Source organism: Marmota monax, unplaced genomic scaffold, assembly GCF_021218885.2.
Source record: "Marmota monax isolate L192 unplaced genomic scaffold, Marmota_monax_Labrador192_F-V1.1 WCK01_AAM20220418_F8-fsc00006, whole genome shotgun sequence".
NCBI classification, from domain to species: Eukaryota; Metazoa; Chordata; class Mammalia; order Rodentia; family Sciuridae; genus Marmota; species Marmota monax.
The window spans coordinates 3,862,151-3,885,796 of NW_026693712.1; the positions used below are offsets into that span (position 1 = coordinate 3,862,151).

The 23,646-nt window shown below is 35.9% G+C and overlaps 1 protein-coding gene across 1 annotated transcript; it reads left to right on the plus strand.

Annotated features, from left to right (window-relative positions):
- The first annotated feature begins 3,732 nt into the window (after positions 1–3,732).
- Positions 3,733–4,658, plus strand: LOC124103397 (U4/U6.U5 small nuclear ribonucleoprotein 27 kDa protein-like). Its single transcript, XM_046459977.2, has 2 exons — positions 3,733–3,938; positions 4,354–4,658. Exons 1-2 carry the CDS (start codon positions 3,736–3,738, stop codon positions 4,586–4,588), a joined length of 438 nt encoding a protein of 145 aa, XP_046315933.1. The 5' UTR covers positions 3,733–3,735; the 3' UTR covers positions 4,589–4,658.
- Positions 4,659–23,646: the final 18,988 nt, after the last annotated feature.

Sequence of the window (23,646 nt, forward strand, 5' to 3'; positions counted from 1 at the left end):
TTTTTTTTTTGCTGCTGTGACCAAAAGACCTGACAAGAACAATTTTAGAGGAGGAAAAGTTTATTCTGGGGCTTGTGGTTTCAGAGAGTTCAATCCATAGACAGATGACTCCATTCCTTGGGACTCAAAATAAAGCTGAACATCAAGGTGGAAGAATGTGGTGGAGGGAAGCAGCTCAAGACATCACACCAGGAAGCAGAGAGAGAGCTCTGTCACCAAGGACAATATATATGTACACACGTGTACACATATATGTGTGTGTGTGTATGTATGTATATATATATATCTCCATCCCAAAGGCACACCCCCAGGGACCCACCTCTTCTAGCCACACCCTAGTTGCCTACAGTTACCAAATAGTTAATCCTTATCTGGGGATTAATTCGCTGATTGGGTTAAGACCCTTATAACCTAATAATTTTGCCTCTAACACTTCTTGCATTATCTTACACACAGCTTTGGGGGAACACCTAATATCTCAACCATAATACCCACTAACCTCTGATGTTAGGTAGCAGTTTGAGCAGCCTGCCCCGAGTGGCTTAGCCTAGCCTAAGAGGAAGACAAGTGATCCCACCAACCAATCACCAGCCCTATGAAGCTGCTGAGCAGCACAACCTGAACAGATTGGCCCCAGACGACCCACAGTCACCACAAAGCCTTCAGACACTGATGGGTTCCCCAGTCTGGGCCCTCCACTGTGGTCTAACACCATTTGGCCCTTGGACTTTGATAGAACCTCACGCCAAACATGCTACACTGGACCTATCTGGGCTCATCAGAGTAGTTCCATCCTCTCCCTAAAGAGTCCTCAGGAACTGAGGGGAGTCTTACCTACTCTGCCACACCAGCCACAGCTCACCCTCATGTGCCAGCCAGAGCAGCCCCACCAGAATGGAATACAGAAAATGACAGCTATCTAACACCCACAATAGGAGGTACCATGCCTAGAGCCATTAATGAAACTGCTCATCTATGAGAGCTGCATCCCAGCTGGCTGGGTAGTCCCAGGACCCCTACATACCACTGACACACTCACAGGCATCTCTGCCATCAGTTACAGATGAAGAAGCCTCACAGACACCACACTAAAGCACTGGCCTAGAACCAAAGCCCAGGTAGCCCAATGATACCAAATGATACCCCAGACCATATTGTCAGGCTGTCTTTTATTACAAAAGCCAAATTTAGAAATTGGTAGAGGGAAGTGATCTGCCAGACTCACCAATATCAACAGAGGAACATCACATCAGCAGCATGAAAAACAGGGTTATCTAAAGAGGCTGGATAACGTTCCAGCAGTAGACGACAGAGAAAAGGAAATCCACAAATTGAACGAAAAGGAATTCAATGACTTTCAAGAAATTCAGTGAGATCCAATACAGACAGATAATTCAATGGAATTAGAAAGAGAAATCATGATCTAAATGAGAAATCCAGTAAAGAGATCATAAGAAAGAACAAATCTTGGAGCTAAAAACCCCCATGAAATGAAATTTAAGAATAGATTTGACAGCCTTTACAGCAACTAAATCCAGCAGAAGAAAAAAAAAAACTTATTTAATGAATTTAATAAAAATATTATAAATCCTAGAAAAGATATGAACATCAGATTCAAAAAGCTCAAAGGACCCCTTAATAGAGTCAACAATAAAAGATTCTCTCTCATGTATATTATAGTCAAATTGTCAAAGATACAAAATAAAGTATTCTAAAAACAGCAAGAAAAGAGTGTCAAGTCCCATTAAGGGAATCCCCCATTAGATTAATGGCAGACTCCTCAGCACAAACCTTACAGGCCAGAGAGAATAAGATGACATACTCAAAACCCTGAACGAAAGAAACTGCCAAACTAGAATATTATATTCAGCAAAGCTATCCTTCAGAAATGAAGGAAAATAGTCTTTCCAAGACAAGCAAAGCCTGAAGGAATTCATCACCAGTCTGGTCCTACAAGGAATACTTACAGGAGTCTTACACTGGAAGCGAAAGGACAATAACTACAATTATGAAAACACAAAAAAGGATAAAACTCATTAGAAGAGAATGTACACAAAAGAGAAAAAGGATTAAACCTTATACAAAACAACCAAAGACATTTAACAAATACGTATTTATCCATAATAACTTTCAATATAAATGTATTAAATTCCTTCACTAAAATATTCAGGCTGGCTGAATGGATTTGAACAAAGAAAATAAAAAGACCCATTGATATGCTGCCTATAGGAAATTCACTTCACCACTAAAGACACATTTAGACTGAAAGTACAGGGATGGGAAAAGATATTTCACACAAAGAAACCAAAAATAAGCAAGAATCACTATGCTTAGATAACAGACTTTAAGCCAAAAGCTATAAAGAAAAAGTGTGTATATAAAGGGATCAATTTAACAAGGGAAGATAACATTTGTAAATATATATAAATCCAGTGCCAGAGCACAAAATTATATAGAGCCAACATTATTATATCTAAAGAGAGAGACTAACACAATAACAGTTGGAGACTTTGAAACCCCAGTTTCATCTGTGGATGATCATCCAGATCAAAAAAAAAAAAAAAGTGAAGACACATGAGACTTAAATCATACTATAACCCAAAGGACCACAAAGACATGTACAGAACACTGCTTTCAGTGGTTGCAGAATACACATTCTTCTCAGCCCATGGAACATCCATAGGATACACTCCATGTTAGGCCATAAAATATGGCTCAACTCACTTCTTAGAAATAGAAATCATAGTATGTATCTTCTCCAGCCTCAATGAATAAAACCAACAATCAACAAGCAGAACTGAAGTAATAATAAAAATAAATGTCAATTAAACAACATACTCTTAAATGATCAATGAATTGATTAAAAAGTCAAAAGAGAAATTTAAAAATGTCTTGAGACAAATGAAAATAAAAATACAACATACCCAAAACATATGGGATACAGCAGGAAACACAGGAAAACTCACAGCTATAACTGCCTACATCAAAAAAACAGAAAGATTTCAAATAAATAACCTAATAAGACAACTCAAAGAATTAGAAAAGAACAAAACAAACCCAAAATTAGTCAAGGGAAAGAATATAGAGCAGAGAATAAGTAGAGACCAAAAAAACTACAAAAGTCAAGGAAATGAAAAGATGGGCTTATAAAAGACAAAATTAATAAAAACCTTTAGCTAGACAACAGAGTGAGAAGAGTCAAAATTAGAAATAAAAAAAAAATGAGCTTACAGCTGTTATCACAGAAATACAAAGGATCACCAGGAACAATTATAAACAGCTATATGAAAACAAGTTGGAAAACCTAGAAGAAATAGATAAGTCTGTGAACACATAACCTTATTTTGAACCTGAAACACATAGGAAATCTAAACAGACCAATTAACAAGTTACAGGATTGAATAATTTTTAAAAATCCCCCAACAAAGAAAAGCCCAACACTGACGGCTTCACTGCCGAATTTTAACAAAACTTTTAAAGAAGAAATAACATGTTTTCCTTAAACTAGTCCCAAGAATTGATATAGAAGAAGGCTTTCCAAACTCATTTTAAAAGGCCAGAATTTTCCTGATATCATAACCAGACAAGGGCAAGGGAAAGAAGAAAGGAAGGGAAAACTACAGACCAATATCCCTGATATCCCTAGATGCAAAAATTCTCAAAATACTATCAAGTCTAATCTGATGGCACATCAAAAATATTAGACACTTGGTGTGAGGAGGAGTTGGACTCCGAATGGGTCGCAGCCGAAGCCAATCCCCGCGGAGGGAACGTAGGCGGTCCCGGTCCACTTCCCGGGAGAGAGAAGGAAGAGATCCAAAAAGGAGCCCTTCGAGATCCCCACACCGAAGGCGCTCCCGATCCCCAAGACGACATGGATCCACATCTCCTTCCCCTTCTCGACTAAAAGAAAGAAAAGATGAGGAAAAGAAAGAAACATGAGAAGAAGATTAACATTAAACTGGGATGAGAGGTGGGAGGGAAAGGGAGAGAGAAGGGAAATTGCATGGAAATGGAAGGAGACCCTCAGGGTTATACAAAATTTCATACAAGAGGAAGTGAGGGGAAAGGGGAAAATAATACAAGGGGGAGAAATGAATGACAGTAGAGGGGGTAGAGAGAGAAGAGGGGAGGGGAGGGGAGGGGGGATAGTAGAGGATAGGAAAGGCAGCAGAATACAACAGACACTAGTGTGGCAATATGTAAATCAATGGATGTGTAACTGATGTGATTCTGCAATCTGTATATGGGCTAAAAATGGGAGTTCATAACCCACTTGAATCAAAGTGTGAAATATGATATATCAAGAACTATGTAATGTTTTGAACAACCAACAATAAAAAATTTTAAAAAAAAAGAAACAAAGAGCAAAGAACGTCAGATTACCGAGGAAGACTTAGAGGGCAAAACAGAGGAAGAAACTGAAATGATGAAGTTCATGGGATTTGCCTCTTTTGACTCAACAAAAGGGAAGAAGGTAGATGGCTCTGTCAATGCCTATGCCATAAATGTGTCTCAGAAGAGGAAGCACAGGCAGTACATGAATCGAAAAGGTGGCTTCAACAGACCTTTGGATTTTATTGCATGAGAACTGAAATTTGAAGAATGATTTTCCCCCTCGTCTTGGTCAGAGAGTGGATTTTGTATTTAATATGCCTCAAAACCAGGATTGCTGTTCTTCTTTCTTGTAAAGTAAGAAAATCTTATTTATGATGTGTGCAGTTTACTTATCTTTCCTCAACAGAAGATAGGTTAAACATTACTTTTTTTTTTTTTTTTTTAGGAAATATCATTTGGGGCAGTCACCATCCCATTTTGTTTGTTTTTATTCCTATGGAAACTGTATATTTTCTTCTTGGATGCTTGTTAGGACTTTATAACAAACATGAAAGTAATTTGGATGTTTCTCCAATAAAGCAATATTTCTACCCATTTTATAGTTGATAAACATTTTTATTATTAGATAAAAGAGCCTGCCTAGTTGTTTTCTTTTTTCACACATATATACCTTGATTATTAAAGAATTGGGAGAATGAAGAAGTATAGCTTTAGATTTTTGTATCTTCTGTTTTTCCCAAAAAAATACTATTTATTGTTTTCCTCAGTTATGAAAGCAATACATGCTTACTGTAACAAATACCTGTGAAGCCAAAAAGTGAAAAGCCAAAAATCACTTATAATAAACTTCCAGGGATAATCAATATTAACATTTTGTTGTATGTCTTTCTGGGCTTCTGTATTTCTCACTTCCACTCATGAGATCAAAATGTATATACAGTCCTCTTTCTCTAACCCATTTTTCCCCATGTACTATGAACATTTTTTATGCTTTTAAATTCTTTCGAAACTTAGTGTTTAGTAGCTACTTGGTTGTACCATAATTTATTAACTAATCCTTTATTGGTGAACATTGGCCTGTCTCCCATGGCTTACTTTTATAATTAAAACTTTTATAACTACAAAAAAATATTAGACACCATGATCAAATTGGATTTATTCCAGAGATGCATAGGGGGGTCAACATATGCAAACTAAAAAAAACATAATACAGCACATCAACACAATGAAGGACAAAAACCATATGGGCTTCTCATAAAGGTACAGAACAGGCATTCTATCAATTTCAACATAACATCAAGAAAAAAACCCTTAAAAAATTAGGTATGAAAGGAATGTACCTCAAGACAAAAGGGTGGTATATGATAAACCATAGACCAAATGAGGAAAAGCTAGTTTCTTTCTCTAAGATCAGGAACAAGACAAGTACATCCACTTTCACCATTTTTATTCAAAATAGAATTATAAGTCTCAGCCAAATCAAGAAGGTAATAGAAATAAAGGGTATCCAAACAGGAAATGAGAAAGTCAAATTATCCCTGTTTGCTGGTGACATAATTTTATAAACAGAAACCTAAAGACATTAACAACAATAAAAATACTGTTATAACCAATAAATTCAGTAGGGTCACAGGATGATCAACATACAAAAATCAGTAGCTTTTCATATACCAATAACGAAACTGCTGAGAAGGAAATCAAAGCAATTCCATTCACAATAGCTACAACTACCAAAAACACCCACCCCTTGGGATTAATTTTACCATGGGAACAAATTATCTCTACAATGAAAATTACAAAACATTGATGAAAGAAACTAAAGAAGGGGGCTGGGGTTGTGGCTCGGTGATTGAGTGCTCACCTAGCATGCACGAGGCCCTGGGTTCAATCCTCAGCACCACATTAAAAAAAAATAATAATAAAGATATTGTGTCCACCTAAAACTAAAAAGTAGAAAAAAAAAATTAAAGAGGACATAGAAAAATGAAGGAATCCTATGTTCATGGATCAGAAAAACCAGCATTGTTAAAATGTTCATGCTACTCAAAGTGATCTACATATGCCATACAATTTCAATCAAAACCAAAGTGATGTTCTGCCCGGTTGGGGCAGGGGGTGGGAATCCTCCTAAAGTTTCCACGGAATATAAAACATCCTGAATACCCAAAGAAATCCTGAGCAAAAAGAACAAACCTGGAGATATTACAAAACCTGACTTCAACATACTACAAATTTTAGTAACCAAACAGCATGGTACTGGCATCAAAACACACACAATTGAAACAGAACAGAGCCCAGAATCTGAATTTCATGCATTAGAGCGTGGAATGTTCAACCAAGCCAGTAAGAACAAATGTTGGAGGGAAGAAGTCTCTTCATGAACTAGTATTGGGAAAAGTGGATATCCATATGGAGAAGAATGAAAACAAATCATTTCCTCTCAACATATACAAAAATGAACTCAAAATGGAACAAAGACTTACACATAAGAAATTCAACTACTAGAAGAAAACATAGGAAAAGTGTATCTAGACACTGGTGCAAACATGTTTTTGCATGTGACCACAAAAGCACAGGCAGAAAAAAAAAAAAAAGGCAAAAATCGACAAACGGAAATTACATTCAACTAAAACTCTTCTAAACAGAAAAGGAAACAATTGACAGAGTAAAGAGACAATCTACAAAATAGGAAAGGATATTTGCAAACTGTCCATATATCTATAGGATTAATGTACAGAACTCAGATAAGTGAAAAACAAAAAGTAGTAATTCTATTAAAAAAATGGGCAAATGATCCAAATAGGTATTTCCCAAAAGATAAACAAAAATCTACCAGTATATAAAAAAAACAATGCTCAATACTGCTACTCATCACTAGGAAATTGCAAATCAAAACCACAATTAAAAAATAAATTAATTAAAAATAATACAATGAGATCCTTTCATCCTGGTTAGAATGGCTATTAATAAAAACAAATAACAAACACTGGTGAAGACACAGAGAAAGAAAAAAACTCATATACTGTTTATAGGAATGTAAGTTAGAACAGCTATTACAAAATCAGTAAGGACTTCCTTTAAAAACTAGAAAGAGAATCTCCATATGATCCAGCAATCCTACTCCTGGGAATATATCCAAATGAAATGGAGTCATTAGATCAAAGAGATAATTGCACTTGTATGCTTACTGCAGCACTATTCATAACAGACAAGATATCTAATCAACCTGGATATCCATCGATGAGTGAAAGGATGAAGAAAATATGATGTATATATACACAATATATTATTCACTCATTAAAAAAGGCATTGTTATTTGTAGCAATATAAATGACCTGGAGGTTAAGTGAAATAAGATACCAAACAACAAATACTACATGTTCCCACTTACATATGAAAGCTAAAAAGGTGATCTCATAGAAGTAGACACTGAAATAAGGAGTTGAGAGCTTGTTGAGGACTGATAAAGGATTGAGAGAAGATGATCAATAGACACAAAGATAAGTTTGGACAAAAGGAGTAACTTCTACTGTTGTAGGATAACTAGTAGAAAATAACTGTCCATTTCAAAATAGCTAGTAAAGTTACCAACAAAGAAACGATAAATGTCTGACACGATAACTATGCAAATTACCTGATCTGATCATTATACATTGTACACATATATTGAAATGTCACACTATACCCATAAGTATGTAAGGTTGCTATGCATCAATTGAAAATAAAAATTTACTTGTAATTTTTTAAAGAAATTGATTATGTTGAAAAACAGATGTCTTAGATATTAGAAATAAAATGTAAATATCAATAGAAAACTAGTAATATAAAAGATGAAAAATTAAAATTGTTAAGATATTTACATTCTTGAAATCATGAAAATGAGAGACCAAAGTTATAATTTGACCAAATGGGCAAAAAAAAAAAAAAAAGTAAAATTAAGATTAAATCATGAATATGCCACTCTAAATTGTCTATTTAAAAGGACCTCTTACCTTGTTAATGATGTTTTATTAAGAAAAGCCAAACAGTAATGAAATTATGCATAAGAAGGGAGGAATACTACATAGGTAGCTGCACTGTAGAAGAATTTCTGGAAAGAAATCTGGAAGGGCTGTGTGTGAACAAGGACGGCCCCTAAGGAACCTCAGCTTACAGTTATAAGAAATTGTACTAATGAATTTAGGTCTTGCAAAGCAGTCATATCTTTCAATGGCTGGCTGTCAATATAAAAAAAAAATATATATATATATATCAGGGAGGAGGAGACTTACACAGTACTTTACTGATCACAGAGAATGATACATTTCAAGCCAAGTAGTATCTCTTTGGGGTCATAAAATCCTGAAGAGTAGAAACATCTTTTGCAAGTCATGTAAAATCACTTGGGTAATAACATCAACCTCTGATACTGTTGATGTTGTTAGGCAAATTTTGTTCAATTTTTATAATAACTCTAAAAGGTGTTACCTAAAATCACCTTACAGATGAGAAATACCCTATTAAATAATGTGTCCAGGGTCACATGTGGCTAATAAATGTCAGGGCTGGGACTGAAATCCAGACATTCTGAATTCCAAAACTCCATAGTTTGGAATGACTCTTTACTCATCAATGCTACTTCTGAATAAGTAAAAAGCCATAAAGCACCTTTTTACAGTGTTTGGAAATTTCACCTTTGCAAGTCACAAAAAGGACCCCATTCCCCACAGAGCCTGTAACTACTCCTGTACTCATGAGCGGCTATCCTCTGCGTTCCCACAGGTCATATCACTCAGCACCTAATAAATCCTTTTCTGATCCTCTGGGTGACAATGTCATGTCACAATGTCTTTTCCCTAACCTGTGTGAATGCCTTTGAAGTAGGAGCCTTTGTTTATGCTCTTGATCCTCCATAGGACTAGGTAAAGTTGAGCTTCAATTGCTGAGTACAATATGAACGTTAAGGCAACTGTCAGACGATTTTTTTTTTTAATGTTGCTGAGGTCATTACAAAACAGAATTTGATTACTTCAATTAGAAGTTTAATTATGCCAAGGAAAAGCATTCTTTTGATTTTTTAAAACACAAATGTAATTAAAATACAGTGGAATGCATTACAATTCTCATTACATATATACAGCAAAATTTTTCATATCTCTCTATATAAAGTATGTTGACACCAATTCGTGTCTTCATACATGTACTTTGGATGATGATGTCTATCATATTCCACCATCCTTGCTAATCCTTTGCCCCCTCCCTTTCCTTTCCACGCCTCTGCCCTGTCTAGAATTCATCTATTCCTCCCATGTTCCCCCTCCCTACCCCACTATGAGTCAGCCTCATTACATCAGAGAAAACATTCAGCATTTGTTTTGGGGGGATTGGCTAACTTCACTTAGCATTATCTTCTCCAGCACCATCCATTTACCTGCAAATGCCATGATTTTATTCTCTTTTAATGGTGAGTAAAATTCCATTGTATATATATGTCACGTTTTTTTTTTTTTTTCTATTCATCCACTGAAGTGCATCTAGGTTGGCTCCAGTTTAGCTATTGTGAAGTATGCTGCTATAAACATTGATGTGGCTATGTCCCTGTAGTATGCTGTTTTTAAAGTCTTTTGGGTATAGACCGAGGAGAGGGATAGCTGGGTCAAATGGTGGTTCCATTCCCAGATTTCCAAGGAATCTCCATACTGCTTTCCATATTGGCTATACCAATTTGCAGTCCCACCAGCAATGCATGAGTGTACCTTTTCCCCCACATCCTCACCAACACTTAACTGTTGTCTTCATAATAGCTGCCATTCTGACTGGAGTGAGATGATATCTTAGAGTACTTTTGATTTGCATTTCTCTAATTACTAGAGATGATGAACATTTTTTCGTATATTTGTTGATTGATTGTATATCATCTTCTGAGAAGTGTCTGTTCATGTCCTTGGCCCATTTGTTGATTGGGTTATTTGGTTTTTTTGGTGCTTAGCTTTTTGAGTTCTTTATATACCCTAGAGATTAGTGCTCTATCTGATGTGTGAGGGATAAAAATTTGCTCCCAGGATGTAGGCTCTCTGTTCACCTCACAGATTGTTTCTTTTGCTGAGAAGAAACTTTTTAGTTTGATTCCATCCCATTTATTGATTCTTGGTTTTAATTCTTGCACTATATGAGTCTTATTAAGGAAGCTGGGGCCTAATTCGCCATGATGAAGATTAGGGCCTACTTTTTCTTCTATTAGACAGAGTCTCCAGTTTAAATCCTAGGTCCTTGATCAACTTTGAGTTGAGTTTTGAAGAAAAAGTACTTTTCTATGGTCATTTTCTATTTGAAATTATAAAGTTGAATTAGACCTCAGGGTCTATGTGGGAGTCGTTTAGGAATATTTTTATGTGCCACGTCTTCAATACTTCCAGAAAAAAACTGTTAGCAGTGGGATGTTGTGGCATACACCTATAACTCCAGTGACTCAGGAAGCTCAAGCAGGATGTTGTAAGTTCTGGCACACCCATGTACCCACACACCCACTCCTGGAAAGAGGTATGTGCATGTGGCTCTGGTTTCCTGTGTGTGATGGTCCTGAACTTCCTGAGTAAGGGAGCTCTAATTCTCACTGTGGTCCTTTGTTTTCTTGACTCTTTTTCTTAGTCCTCTGCACTTGGAATTCATGCTATTTATAACTTGATATTCTCCATTTGGGTGGGGTGGGGGGAAGCTGTGTAAATGGGAAACTTGCATGATAACTCAGGAATACCAGCAAGACACCTTCCAGGAGGGAGTGTGTGGGTACGTGGGTGTGCCAGCGTCTGTAACTTAGTGAAACTCTGTCTCAAACTAAAAATAAAAAGGGCGGAGCATGTAACTCAGTGTTTAAGACCCCTGTCTTAATCCTCAGTACCAAAAAGAAAAAAAAAACTATTAGTAAATTTCATCCCTAGTAACCTTTTGCTACTTCTCTCCCCTTTTACTGTCTATTCTGGGACTAAGCCTGTGTCTCATTCCCAAAGGACATATCTTCCCACCAACAAAAGTCTTACTGACAAAGTTCATAAAATCCCTTCCCCAAACCATATGTGTTTTAATAGGGAACTTCTAAAACCTAAAGAGACTGACAACAATAACGGTAAAGGCTTTATTTTTATATAGAGCTAAGCTGCTGAATAAAGAGACCCAACTGCTGTTCAGAGGACACAGAAGGTATTTTTTTTTTAACCTAAACAGTACTAGGGTAAGCAGCCATGGGTGGCAGTAGTGACTCTGTCATCATCCACAAGTGGCTTTGAAATTCGCTTCAATTTCTATTCCGCAGTTAGCTGGAAGGAGAAGAGAAACCAAGTAGGTACATGTTTCAGGCAGAGACTCAAAAACTGTACCCACTTCTACTGGAAATTTTTGGCCCAAATTGAATTATATCACCATATGAAGCATATAAATATCTTTACCTGGGCAAGCATGCTCGAAATTTAAAATGAGTGTTTTGTTTTTAAAGCAAGAAGTAGAAATTACTGAGCTATTAAAACTCAGTAATGGTCTCTGCCACACAGACCAGAAAGTTCACCCACTAGATTTAAATCAGTGTGAAGGGAAATAATCAGGTGTCTTGCTGGTATTCCTGAGATGTCATGCAAGTTTCCAATTTACACAGTTACCCCTCCCTCCCCCCAAAAATGGAGAATGTCAAGTTACAAATAGCATGAATTCCAAGTGCAGAGGACTAAGGAAAAAAGTCAAGAAACAAAGTAGACCACAGTGAGAATTAGAGCTCCCTTGCTCAGGAAGCTCAGGACCATCACACAGGAAACCAGAGCCACATGCACATATCTCCTTTCCAGGAGCGGGTGTGTGGGTGTGCCAGAAGGGGTCAGAGAACTCAACCATGAGAGCACTAAAATGGGCTCTCTCCTTGGATGTCCATCTGGCCCCCACTATTTCTTCTACTGATAGGAGGTAAGTAACTTAAATTTTTTTCTAAGCTTTAGAAAGCTGGCTGGAATCTATTATGACTCAGCAAATTGCTATAGACTGACTCTTCCCCAAATCTGGTGTGTGTGTTAACACACGGGGGGGGGGGGGGGGGGGGGGGGGGGAGTGAGGGGGGGGATTATGTTTCCTTTAAAAGACAACTAGCAACATAAAGTGAAAATACAAAGGGAACACTACCTGAAAACTGACAAATCAGGGTCAAGGAAAGTGTTAAACCAACTGCTAACAAAAAGACTGACCATGACCCACACTCCTGCTGTGCTCCAGTTCTCTGCTAGGGAGGTAAAGGTGGGAACTAATTCACTGGAGAACCTGTAAACCTGTTCTGTAAGACAAGCTGTCTAACCTCACTTTCTTTTATTCTGAATGGAAAAATACCACAGCAGATGCCACATAAGACAACATCCACTATGATGAAGAAAATCCAATGAGTTGTTTGTAGATTCCTAAGGAATTACATTTGTTGGCAGACATTTTACTATCTATAAAAGATTACAACCTAAAATATAATTAAAATGATAGTTCTAAAAAAACAGATCAATTTTTTGCATCTGTAACTGCACCCTACAGTTAACCCAATGTCCTCTCCATAAAATTTTTGCATATTTCTTTTCCTCTTATATAACTCCTCTTATCCCTTCTTTCTCCTTATACCATCAATAAATAAATAAATAGGCCAGCACCAAAATAATGTTTCTTATCTCTTAACACAAGTCACCAAGGATAAATATTTACATGTATCTTAATTTCTTTTTTCTTTTTTTTTTTTTTTTAGCACTCACTCATGCTACATAATGCTCTCTGGTTTGTTGGTTTCTGACACTTTTTCAGAAACCTGGGCAATAAGTTCTAGAAATTGATATCACCTCCATGATGATGAGAGTTTGTGCCACTATTATCATTTTTATTTAATCATTTATGACAGATTGTGCTTCAACTGTACAGCACATATCAGACTGCCAATTCAGAGAAAATGTCTGTTTGCTTCAAGTCTCATGGTACATTGGCTTAATCTTGCTATTTATTTTGAAAAGAAAATGCTAGGAAATGTCCTAAGTACTTTTAAAATAAACATTCAAAATAGCTTTCTCTTAACTGGCTAAGCTCATGCATGCAATGCAAGTACACCACCAGGTGTGAATGCACTAAAAAGATCTGTGCAGCCCAAAGCACCACATGTCCAAATTGCCAATGTATCTATCTCATTAAGCAAAGATTTGAATTCATCATGTTGGCACCAAGGTCCACAATGGTCTAGATATTTCTAAGAAAAAATATATGGCTTAAAGCACCTTTGATGCAGAGGAAATCCAACAAATCCTTCTCAACACTATATGCCAATGAATATGTGAACACATAACATTTTAGAAAGTACATTTAGCTGCAAGAATGATCCTTTTGCTAACAAGAACTTGATGGTCAGCGATACCTAAAATTTTTGTATTCAATACGCAAAAATCTCATTCTTAACACTTAGTTGCTTATTACATGCTATATTTTGAAAAATAGAAACGAAAGGAGAAGGGTTATTTCTTCAAAATTCATATTATGTAACTAAACATTTGACAAATGTTTTAAAAATAAATAATTAATGCTGGAGAGAGAGAGATAAAAAACATTTTGAATGTTCAGATCCCGAGTTTCAATCACCCCATTCTGATCACAAAACACTAAATGATTTACACCCTGCATAGCTCTCAAAATATTCTCTGCAGTGAAATAGAAAGTTCCCCTTTCCCCAGGTGAATCTTACCCACTGAAGACCTAAAGATATTAAGAATTTCTTAAAAGAATGCACCATAGGTAATGAGTTCCACCAAGAATATTCCATCATGGTCTTCTATTAAGTATAAACTAACAGCCAAGAAACATCAAACATTTGGCAAAATCATATAATAGGAAAATCAGAGGTCAAAATAAACAACTAGAAAAAATAACTTAAAACATAGAAACTCTGTAGTAAGACTCTCTTTTTAAAAAATCATTGATATCTTCAATGATATAAAAAGATTTTATATCCATGAGACAATAACAGGATATCATTATAAGTGTTCCTTTTGAGAATACAGTTCTTAGGTATTAAAAATGTAAGAACACAAAAGTATAAAGCTTAAGAATGAAAATGAAGAAATGCAGAAGGGAGAAATGAAAAGATGGAGGGAAGAATCCCAAAGAAATCCAGAAGAAAACTTAAAAGAAGGAAATTAGAAGGAACTAGGATAGGAAGGAAGGAAACATGAAAGACATCTGAAAGGAGGAATATGAAACAAAAAGAAATATGAACAGAAAAGATAATATTATAGGACCAGCCTGAGGCCCAATATTCAAATTATTATGATTCCAACAAAGAGAGTAGGAAAGAAACCTAACCGAAGAGCCCAAATTTTCAAATTAAAATGGTCCATTATTTGCCCAAATAGTTTAAAATAATGTAGTACCAGTGCATTTTATTGTAAAATTTCAGAAAACTACAAACAGAAGATCCTACCAGCTTCTTTAACAAAAGGTTTTTTTCAAGTGAAAGAATAGTCACAATGAGAGAGATAATAGGGCAGTTTTGATAAATATTGTCCTCATTCCAAATATCAAACTTTATTTTTTAAAGTTTCATTAGAACACAGCCACACTAATTTGTTTACACAGTCCATGTGGCTACTTTCATGCCATGAAGATTAGTTAAGCAGTTAAACAGATGGCATGCACAAAGACTTAAATATTTATTACTCAACTCTTTATAGAATTATCAACTCTTAAAATAGATGAAAGCCCTTAAATTCTAAGGGAAAATTAATTTCTACCTATAATTTAATATCCTACCAAAGTAATTATCTAAAGACAAGACAATATTCAAACTTCCAAGGTCTCCAAAGTTAATTTCCCATACTCCCTTCTGGTAACTGCAGGAAGATGTGAAGCATCAACAGGAGGTGAGGGGGGAGGGAACAGAAGAGGGCAGGGCTCCAGGACTCTAACACAAGATAGAGGTAAAAATAACGTCCAGGATGCCCATGGGATCCTTTCAAAAACACTACATACCAGAACTAGAGAGCAATCAGGTCAGAGCCAAGCAAGTCTGAGATTCCAGGGAGAAGTTTCTTAAAATATAATTGAAAAAAAAAAAAAACAATATGAGGGGAGTTATCATAAATGGGATTGTTCCATGTTTCTTTGTTGATAGTAAACATACTGCAAAGACCTAGGCAAATAATACTTAAAGGATAATTATTAATCCCTGCGGGGGGGGGGCAGAAATTGCTTTGTTATGTTAAAAAAAAAATCCTTTGCTTTCAGGATCAGTGGTGAACAGGACTGATGACTTTGGAATAATGCTAAAACTTAATACTGATTAAAACAAAATTATAAAGAAAAAAAACAACAGAGAAATGCTTGGGCTGGATTTTTGGGATAGTGGGTAGTAGGGTGTAAGCAAGTAACAACTCATCTCTCACTAGAAATTCAATAGATAACCTAAAATTACAGTAATATACATGTTAGTCAGATCTATCAGTGATGTGATAGCCTCTGTGTAAGAGCAAATGGCAAGGCAGAAGGTGGCAGAAATGAGTAATACAATCATGACAAATATTTGACTCTATATCACATGATTATGAGACATTGATGAAAATAAAAAAGATCTATCATTACACAACACACTTGCAGGAAGACTCTAATAGCTACAGGAATCCACTGTTTAAAAAATAAATAAATAAATGAAGGGTGCGTTTTTTTTATCTCTAATGAAAATAAAGGAGAGTGTCTTGGGATAAATTTAATATAGAGACATGAAATTGTTTCCAGTTGAAGGAACTTACCTAGGGCTGTACCTAAGTAAAAATTTTAACTAGATTAAAATTGCCTTTGCTTTTCTTCAAAGTTTTCTTTCTAAGGCTCCTTGCTCAAGTTTCTCCACCTAGAAAACAATGCCTCTGAATTTGGTTCACCAAAACCCCCATACCACCAATGCACCTCATTAGAACAGTTCCCTCTAGGAAATATCACAAAGTTCAAATGTATTCTGTTCCTTTATCCCCAAGAAAACTGCCAAGCTGTGATCTAGTGACCCATAGTCTAATACTTTAGCCAAAAGGAAGAAAATTGGAATGAGATTTCAGTTAGCAATCATCACTGGGATAGTGATAGTTGAGTGTACACTTTCTGGTTGTTGGAAGAATAGTTACTCTACCTATAAATGCACCCTCTGCAGAGAAGTGGCTGAAACTCAAATAGAGTAGCCACCTGTAGAAATGCTGGACACTGGGTGGCCAAGCTGTAGCCTCACCAAACATCCCAGGCTCAAGATGGACCAAGAAGCCATGAGGCTTCAGCGTGCTTAGGTACAGTTTTATCAAAAAAAAAAAATAAGTAAAACAGTCCATTTGTCAGACTCTCCTGCGTTGGCCACAGTATTCATCTACCCTTCGGTGGTGTGGGGTGGAGGAGTGGTAACTTTAATGAGGAATAGCAAAGCTTGCATACACTTTTACAGACTTGCTGTGTGAGTTTATATGATCTTAATAAAGTCTTTGTACTTTGGAATGAGTTAGATGTGAATATCTTATCTAATGGCAAAGTACTTCAAATGCCATCAAATTTAAAGATTAATTATTTATGTTCTGAACACTTCGGGTTTCCAATCTCCAAAATCTGTGTGGTGCAATAACCCCAAGGTGATAGTATCTGGAGATAAGATCTTCGAGAGGTAATCAGCCATGCAGGTGGGGCCTCATGCCTGGAATTAGTGCCCTCATAAAATGATCCACTGTCATGTAAGGTTAGAATGAAAAGATGACCATTTGTGAGGAAAGGCTTTCACCAGATTCCAATCCTGCTGGTCACTGGATTTCAAACTCCCCAGCCTCCCCAGCTGTGAGAAACGAATTTACATAGTTTATAAGCCTCTCCATCTATGGCATATCATTACTGCAACCTAAAAAGTTATGAGAAACATGTTTTACACACACTCTTCAAACTTATTTTTCCCTATAATTTTTTTTTAGAAAGATTTAATAATGACCCAGGTTGGCTCCCACAAGTTAAAGATGACATTTCTAAAATGATTGGGGAAAATGACATTCTGAAAGAATTTTGAGATGTGAAGAGAACATTTTAAAAATGTTTGGAGGTGAAAACATAACATACTTAATTTGGGCAGCAGTGTTATCTAATTTTTTAAAGTTAATATCTATATAATTTTAAAATGTAGAAGTCACATTTTTAAAGACTGTTTTAAAATTATCTACACAAAGTTTCCCTGGTATAGAACCTCTAGTTTTAAAATTTAACAAAGGAATGCCTGAATATTAATGTGGAAGGCAGTGACTAACTTCCTGGAACATGGAAACACACCAAATGAATTTCAACAAAAGCTTTCCGTTCCTAGATGTGGAAAAATGTGGTAAATTCACAAATGGAATCAAGTACACACTTTATCCATCTGAATCTACTTATCTTTATTACACATCTTTTTCAGCTTTGATTCCATTAAAACCAAATGTTCAAAATAAAAATGGATTTAGGTAGGACCTAACATTTAAGTCACTAAAAAGCAAGACTTAAAACTTAATATTTACTAATAATAATAATGATACATGCTTATTACATTAACACTAGAATTAAAATTCTAAATGAATAATGTATGTCTTCTATTTTTCATGTTTTATTATAGAATACTAGTACATGCTTTTTTTGTGGGTTTTTTTTTTGTTTTGTTTTGTTTTTTGGACAAAAAGTTTTCAATTTCCTTTACTTTCAAAGATACCTTAATGGTCTAGGGTTTATAAACCTTGGGTCATTCTATACAGTTGGGTTCAAATTGTATTTTTTTAAATTTGTTCTAATTAGTTATACATGACAGTAGAATGAATTTTGACACATTGTACATAAATAAAGTATAACTTTTGTCCTGATTGTACATGATGTAGAATCACACCAGTCATGTAATTTTATATGTACATAGAGTAATAATATGATTCACTCTACTATCCTTCCTATCCTCCTACCCCCACCCTCCCTTCACTCCCTTCAACCTAATCCAAAGTACCTCTATTTTTCCCTAGCCCTCCCTCCCCATGCTATTGTGAATTAGCATTCATATATCAGAGAAAGAATTTGGGCTTTGGTTTTAGGGGATTGGCTTATTTCACTTAGCATGATATTTTTCAGCTCCAGCTCCATCCATTTACCTGCAAATGCCATAATCTCACTCTTCTTTAAAGCTGAGTAATATTCCGTTGAGTATATGTACCACATTTTCTTTATCCATTTATCTGTTGAGGGACACCTAGGTTGTTTCCATAGTTTAGCTGTTATGGATTGAGCTGCTATAAACATTGATGTGGCTGCATCATGCTGTTTTTAAGTCCTTTCAGTATATGCCAAGGAGTGGAATAACTGAGCCAAATGGTGTTTCCATTCCAAGTTTTCTAAGGAATCTCCATACTGCTTTCATAGTGGTTGCACCAACTTGCAGTCCCACCAGCAATGTTACATGTTCATCTATTAGAATTTTCTAAATTGTTAAAGATCACTAGGATACAAGTTCACTTTCAGAAGGATAAGTAGAAAATGAATGACTTTAGATTTCTGTTTGCCACCCTTATGTGTAGGGACTCTGGACCAGATTTAATCAGATTTATTAAGATGTGTTTTACCAAAGGTTGATGAAATTTGCATACTTTAAATTGTTAATCCTGCCCTAGAATTTTTCCTCATTTGGACATATAAACACAAATAGTGACAAAGAGACAAAAAAGTCTTTTCTTCCATGAATACAAATTAAGCCCAGAAATTTCTATTCTTCCTATCTCCTCATTTAAAATATCCAAAGCAGCCATCTTAATGACCATGGGAAAGACAGGTTCTCAAAAATGACAGCACATGGTACAGTGAAGCAAATACCATCTCCACCATCAATGGCTGCTTTAGCTTAAAATCATTTTAGGAGAAAATAATCAATCTGAGGAATGAACTCCTCAAAGGGGAGGGAACACCAGTCTTCCCCTTCTGTGTGCAGTATATCCATGTGGCTCTTTATCTTAGCACAGAGTTTCAGATTACTCAGCCGCTTTCCTAGTTCATTGCCAACAGCCACTGAAATGTCATCTTCCAAAGCAGGACTCCCACTCTACCACAGAATTGTTAGCCAAATGCTCCATGCAGTTATTCACCCACAGCATCGTCAGCAGAGAGAATTGGGAAAAGAAGAATTTCCTTCCTCTCATCTGCTGATAATCATCTTCCATCCTAAAGCATAAATTTTGATTACCCAGATTATTTTAGCTTTCAGAGCCACAAGGTACAGGGATTTTATTAGTGGCAATAAAATCATTCAGCCTTATAAAATTAAAAAAAAAAAAAGATTCCGACCACAGTACTTAAGAATCTGACCTCATAGCACATTATCCACCCACTATGTCAAGTAATTTTCTGTCAGTGGGATCTTTTTTTTTCCCCTTTCTTTAACCACAGTCAAAGAGAACACAGAGTAATATGACTAACCTCAAAAGGAAATAACTGCAGCCAAAACAACGGGTTTTGTTGTTATTGCGCTACTTTGCTTTACTTTCCCACATAAAGCTAATTAGCCCACAGGCACACCCAAATCTATACTTCACTCTTACACACATTATTTTTATACCTAAGAGTCAACTAACTTCTTTGCTTCCTAACCATGATCACCTGTTAGAGAGAGAGCTCGGTTCTTCTCTATGACAAAGAAGAAATGAAACCTTTCTAACCAAGGTTTCTTCCTCTCTGCCTTGGTGATTCTGGTTATGAACCATCCCTTAAGGACTCTATCCTGACGGATCTTGCAGGAGCTTTTCATCAACTATCCCTCCTAAAATATTCATTAAAGTTTGTGGATTTATTTATTTTTTTAAGTTTGTGGACTTTTAGCAACTCTAAAATCTAAACCTTTGCAATTTACTAGGCAGAATTAGCTTTTTCAAGAGGCATCTCACACAGGAAGATACATGTTGGTATATCTATGACACAGCTGCACTCCTTGTAGATTCACGGATTCATGTCCACCTCTGGAAAGAGAATTCAGATTTGAAAAAAGGCCAGGGAGACATGAAAAAATTCAACTAGACACTTGGGGGGGGGGTATTCTCAAAGCAGTCTATGAAATCATGTATATATAATTGCATAGTTTTTTTCAATTCCACATGCAGAAAATATGTATTTCAGAAACAAAACAATTTTTGATGTATGTGAAATGGAATAATGTAGCTTTTTATTCCTTTTTCTTTTAAATATCTATTACAAACATTCTATTATCAGATATTTTTAAAGTATATCGAGTATAGCATAATTTTCCTCCCATTATGGCTGGTTGAAAGAAAACTTTACCTGCACTTTAGAATATTTGATTTTCAGTATGATCCCCCTTAAAAAAGTGGTGGTGTCCAAAAGATAAATTATGTTGATTTCATATAAGGATTTCTTTTACCCACTTTACAAATCACTTCCAGGTAGTGTCACTGGATCACCATTCTACTTGAATTTCTCTTTTCTTGGTTGTAACTGGGTCAAGTATTAACAAAAGACGACAACTTGGCAAAAAAAATTGCCATACCTCAATTTCTTCAAACATCTTAGTAGGGGTTTTTAGAAATGTAATTTTTCATGATTAAATAACTATTATACACTTTTCAATAAAATTCACATACATCCTGCTGCTGAGAACAAGCAGATAATGTTACTGTTTTCAACCAAGTAGGGTGGGAGTTTTGCAGGGAGGGTACAGTAGCGACAGAAAGGGAAGAAATGGAGCTAAGTCAGTAGGTGACATACAGCACATATCAAGGATAGTGGTGGGAAGGTTGGTTTGGGTAGGAAAAATAAAATAAAATTTCAGAGCTGTTTCTTTTAAAAAATTCAGTCTATTCAACAGCTGAATTTGAAAAGCAGTTTACCAGTTGTTACAGTAAATATATTCAAAGTGAATCATATAACCACTAATTAGGTTTGAATCACTCAAGTGTACATTTGCTGTGACAACAGTTTTCCCTTTACAGATCATCCCTCTATTTATAAAAGAGCTGAAAATTAACATTTCCTGCTTTTGTCAAACTGAAGCATCTTTCAATAGTTCTTTGCAAACATCTGAAGGATTCTTGCATCCTGAGATCATCTGGTCATTATGTTTTCAAGTGTTGTTTCTTTTCAAGAACTGGGTGAGCCGCACAGAATAAGTGATTGCAGATTCTTTGTAAAATAGCAACAAGAACACAACAAAAACACCCGGTGGAGAAGAGATCATGGGTTACCATTCATGGCAGATGGGAATCAACTGAAACTGACAGTAGAGGTTTTCATTCTGTTTTGCACATGACTAACCACAAGTAAAGCCTAAGCCCCCAGAGAAATACAAGAGAAGATTGTGCAGCTCTGTGTTTAACACCATGGTAGTTATTAGATTCAAGAGATTTCCAGATTTTTTTCTAATTAAAATAATTTCTTGGGTAACATTTTAAGAGCGTGTTCTGTTCCAGGACTAGTCAGAGCCTAATGCCCACTCATTTTTACAAGCATTAATCTTAAAGGAAATAGTTCTCTGTGTTATTTCAACAACTCATCCCCAACCAACTTCAACCACAGCATGACACATCAGATCATCAGAAAGGAAAAGGTATTTTTCTCTAATGACTGTCAATCAAAGGTATTAAGAACATGAAGAATGCTTTTATTTTACCATGGAACTAATGTCCTCCGATTTCTGAAAATGCAAGTGCTATTAATGGCCCAAAATTCACTCATAAGGAATATCCTGAAAGCTATAGCACAGCCTAGATTCTTGAAGGCCTGAACAAGGCAATGCTTAGTTATAGGATTTACCCAGTTTTCCCAAATGGAAGACCCATAAGCAATCCTAAAAACCTAAGCTATGGTTCCATCTGGATATTTTCTACTTACTTTTCTAAGCACTCTTTATTCAACATTTTTCTATTTTCCTAAAATTTCTCCCTGTCTTCATTACCCCACCAGCCCTCTATGATTAATAATTCAAGTTGAAAGTTTGGCCCTGTATTACTCTGATATTCATTCAAAAGTGACACATTGAGTTGACTTTTTAATAGAAGGGTGATCCTCCTCTCTGGAATCTTACTGCCACAATCATCTCCTGTCACTCCTGGTAGTTCATGCTGCTTGTATCTTACCACCTAGCCTGTGCTGTTCCTTATTCATGGAAAGTCTTTGTTACACCTTCCTCATCCCTCACCATCCAAGTTGTATGCAGCCTTCTATGACTTGGTTCAAGTACACCTTCTCCCTATGGCTGCCTGCACAGGGGCATTTACCATAAGCACTCTGAGGATCTACATGTATTTTTAACTATGAGCACCTGGTCATTATCCATTGCTTACTCAGTGTTTAATCAATAAATGTCAAAATAGGCTAATTTTTGGATTCTACAATAATGCACATAAAAGAACATTCTCTCAAAACAAATATAAGGAAATCTTAGGGATTAATTAAAAAATGCAGAAGAGAGCAAATCAATTCTCCATTGTCATCTATGGCTTAAAGAATCTGGGCTGATCAATTTATATCCATGCAAATAAAAACAGACAAGGATAGGAGCTTTGCCAATGACTTCCAAGTCTTCGTCAAAGAAAACATAGTAGGATATACCAAAGCAATTCAAACATTCTCTAAAGTAATGTCAACACCACAGGAAGAGAAAACCTGCCATTCCACAAAGCACTTAGAACAATTATTCTTCTGCAGTTTGATATGTCTTACTTAAGATAAATATATCTCACTGTAGAAGAATAATTAAGTCTTACAAGGGAAAAGCTAGTGGGCAACTTAAATACCTGAAATGATGGAAAGCCCCATTTCAAGTATTTCAAGAAAGAGTGAACAGCTGTTTCCTGGGACATATATTAAAGAGAATTATTTTGTGTGTGAACATAAGGAATATTTTATTTCAAGAATGATTCCAAACTGTGGAACAAGCTTTCAACAGGACAGAAAAACCTTATCAATGGAAATTATTTAAAATGGAATTGGCCAGATGTAGGGGCACACACCTGTAATCCCAGCAATTTGGGAAGCTGAGGCATGAGGATCACAAGTTCAAAGCCAGTCTCAGCAACTTAGCAAGACTCTGCATCAAAATTTTAAAAAGGGCTGGGGATGTGGCTCAGTGGTTAATTGCCCCCGAGTTCAATCCCCAGTACCAAAAAAATAAAATAAAATAAAATGGATTGACAATCATTACAAAATTTAAGTAACTTTCCTAGTAATAAAGGAACCCATGTTTCTAGAAATTTCCTTTTTCATACCCCCCATGGCCATTTTAAATAAATATAAATAAGAATAAAGTCTTATGATGCT

Coding starts and splice junctions, on each gene's coding strand:
- LOC124103397 (XM_046459977.2), top strand. CDS start 3,736: ATGGGTCGCAGCCGAAGCCAATCCCCGCGGAGGGAACGTAGGCGGTCC. Junction 3,939..4,353: donor GATGAGGAAAAGAAAGAAAC/ATGAGAAGAAGA, acceptor AAATTTTAAAAA/AAAAGAAACAAAGAGCAAAG.